We start from the raw sequence: 2,932 nt of genomic DNA, 5'->3' as shown, positions 1-2,932 counted from the left end.
AACTGTGTCTAAATAATCTGGGGGAAAAGACTCTCTTAAAGTATTTAGGACACATAAAATTTAAAATCTAACACTTGCAGTAAAATTAAGTATTAGTTAAGGTAATAATGGGACAATTACTCAAAAAATGTTGCACTTTCTATAGCGGATGCTGGCACAGGAACAAGATCAATGCATGTACTTCATTCATTTGAACATTTAAAATATGTCTAGAGAGCTGGAGAGGGGCCAGGCGGAGTGGCCATGGAGGGTCAGCGCTGGCTGCCGCTGGAGGCCAACCCCGAGGTCACCAACCAGTTTCTCAAACAATTAGGTCTACATCCTAACTGGCAGTTTGTTGATGTATGTGGAATGGATGCTGAACCCCTTAGCATGGTACCAAGACCTGTGTGTGCAGTGTTGCTTCTCTTCCCTATTACAGAAAAGTATGACGTATTCAGAACAGAAGAAGAGGAAAAAATAAAATCTCAGGGACAACATATTACATCATCAGTATATTTCATGAGGCGAACGATCAGCAGGGCCTGTGGAACAACTGGACTGATCCATGCTATTGCCAACAATAAAGACAAGATGCACTTTGAATCTGGATCGACCTTGAAAAAATTCCTGGAGGAGTCTGCATCACTGAGCCCTGAAGAACGAGCCATATACCTGGGGAACTATGACTCCATTCGAGTTACTCATGAGACCAGTGACCATGAAGGTCAGACTGAGGCACAAAATATAGATGAAAAAGCAGATCTTCATTTTATTGCATTAGTTCATGTAGATGGGCATCTCTATGAATTATATGGATGGAAACCATTTCCAATTAACCATGGGGAAACTAGTGATGAAACTTTATTAGAGGATGCCATAGAAGTTTTCAAGAAGTTTATGGAATGTGACCCTGATGAACGGAGATTCAATGGCATTGCTATTTCTGCAGCCTAGCTTGTCCAGAATGGAAACACCAAATACTGTATTATTTTCAACAAAGTTAAATTTCTTCTGTCATACACTAATTCAAAAATTTTGATTTTTCATTAACTTGACTGATTAAACTTTATGTGAACTAAAAAATAAATAAAATATGTAGCATGTAGCACCCAGTGGGTGATCAATTTAGAATGTCTGAATTATATCTCTATAAATAATTACATTTGAAATATATTACAAAATCCATGGGCCCATATGAGGCAGAAATGAAGACTTAGAACAATGGGTAGAGAAGAAGTAGTTACATATTTGTCTATTATATAATCAGTGCATATGATGATTCTTCTTAGTATCCAGGCTCTATCTCTTCCTGTTCAGGTTCAAGAACAATCTCTTGATGTTATTTATTGTCTAATGTGTCATTTCCTAACTAATGTCATACCTCACAATACATGAAAAAGACAGCAGTGTCATTACGATTCATAAAGCCATAGCTCTTCAGAATGCATTTGTATTGAAATAATATAGATCTTCTTGCTACTCCAGTTCCCTAATACGTTTATTTAGTTACATCATTACTCATGATGCTGCTCCACCCAATGGCTTCATTGTGCCATCAAAGGTAATAACTGCTTCACTGATGAGAACTACAAATAAATGTAAATCTTACCCAAAGTATGCAGGAAAGTGTGAGTTATTATTTTCTGTTATTTCAAGTTTATCAAACAGAATTTTATAAACATAGAATAACATATCTTCTTAATATGTCTTCCCTTGAAACCTTTAGCTAAAGTCACTGCATTCCTAGAATTTAATACCTTTCAATGTTGACCACATATGGCCACCAGTGAGGATGACTGCTGAGGGTCCCATGAGCTGAGCAAGAAGAACAGTCCTATTCACACAAGGAATGTCCATCCACTTTCAGCAAGGCTTAAGACTACCCAGGAGAGTATGCCTCCACGTCAATCACAGGCAAGAGAAAACTTGATCAGAAGGGCTGATGCGGGCTTCCCTGGTGGCGCAGTGGTTGAGGGTCCGCCTGCCAATGCAGGGGACGCGGGTTCGTGTCCCGGTCCGGGAAGATCCCACGTGCTGCGGAGCGGCTGGGCCCGTGAGCCATGGCCGCTGGGCCTGCGCGTCCGGAGCCTGTGCTCCGCAACGGGAGAGCCCACGACAGTGAGAGGCGCACAAAAAAAAAAAGAAAAGAAAAGAAGGGCTGATGGGCATCAAGGAGCAACATCCTGGAAAGCCCTCCAAGGAGACAGGCACAGCCTTTGCCAGAGATCTGCCTGACATGCAGTGCAAAGCCTGTGGAAGGAGTAGGGAAACTGTCCTAGGTTACAACTGGGGGCAGGGGTGGGGTGGGGTGGGGATGGGCACAAAGTAAAGATCAGAGAAGCCATATGACCTGGACACAGAGAGCTGAGAACTGTCCCTGTGGCCCAAGGGTTAGAGGCGGACTATCAGTAGCCTAGGGCCCTAATCTCCACCTGTGTTCAAAGTGAGTGAGATTCACCTGAAATCAACATGTCAGCACTATTCTGGAAGCTTAATCTCATGTGACCCCGTGAAAGAAATGCTTTGGTCTGAACTCAGGTGTCTGACCTGGATGGCCCTCTTGGACCCTGTAGGTCCTACCCCCAGAAGGAATCTTTAAAAATTTAGTGGAAGGCGTTCCAAAGTGCAGAGCTCCCTAAGATACAGTGCAGAGCTCCCTAAGATACAGGCCAGAAGCAGGGTTCCTGCTTGCTGGTATTGTGTTTTCCTCAAGTTTCTGAAAAGCCCTTAGATACAAACCCTGTTTTCCTATAGCAGCAACACATGTCCCTTTCCATATTACCAGTAATTGCATGTTCAAGTGTATTGCCAGAGAGTAGGCCACCCAATAATATCAGAATACCCTTGCAGGAAAGGATCTTGTCTTGCATTTTTGCTCTGCTCTCTAAAACCTGGCCCAGGGCTGGTCACATAAAAGTCAACAAATACTTCTCGGTTCATAATAGCTAGT

At 42.6% G+C, this 2,932-nt stretch overlaps 1 protein-coding gene across 1 annotated transcript; it reads left to right on the top strand.

Annotated features, from left to right (window-relative positions):
• Positions 1–228: 228 nt before the first annotated feature.
• Positions 229–936, top strand: LOC309959009 (ubiquitin carboxyl-terminal hydrolase isozyme L3-like; the record flags this gene model as incomplete). The annotated part of the gene is made up of 1 exon (XM_082835129.1): positions 229–936. Exon 1 carries the CDS (start codon positions 244–246, stop codon positions 934–936), a length of 693 nt encoding a protein of 230 aa, XP_082691255.1. The 5' UTR covers positions 229–243.
• Positions 937–2,932: the final 1,996 nt, after the last annotated feature.

This window comes from Leucopleurus acutus, assembly GCF_964270905.1.
Source record: "Leucopleurus acutus genome assembly, chromosome: 3".
Taxonomy (NCBI): Eukaryota; Metazoa; Chordata; class Mammalia; order Artiodactyla; family Delphinidae; genus Leucopleurus; species Leucopleurus acutus.
The sequence above is the reverse complement of the archived record's forward strand: the minus strand, read 5'-3'. Positions and strand labels throughout refer to the sequence as shown.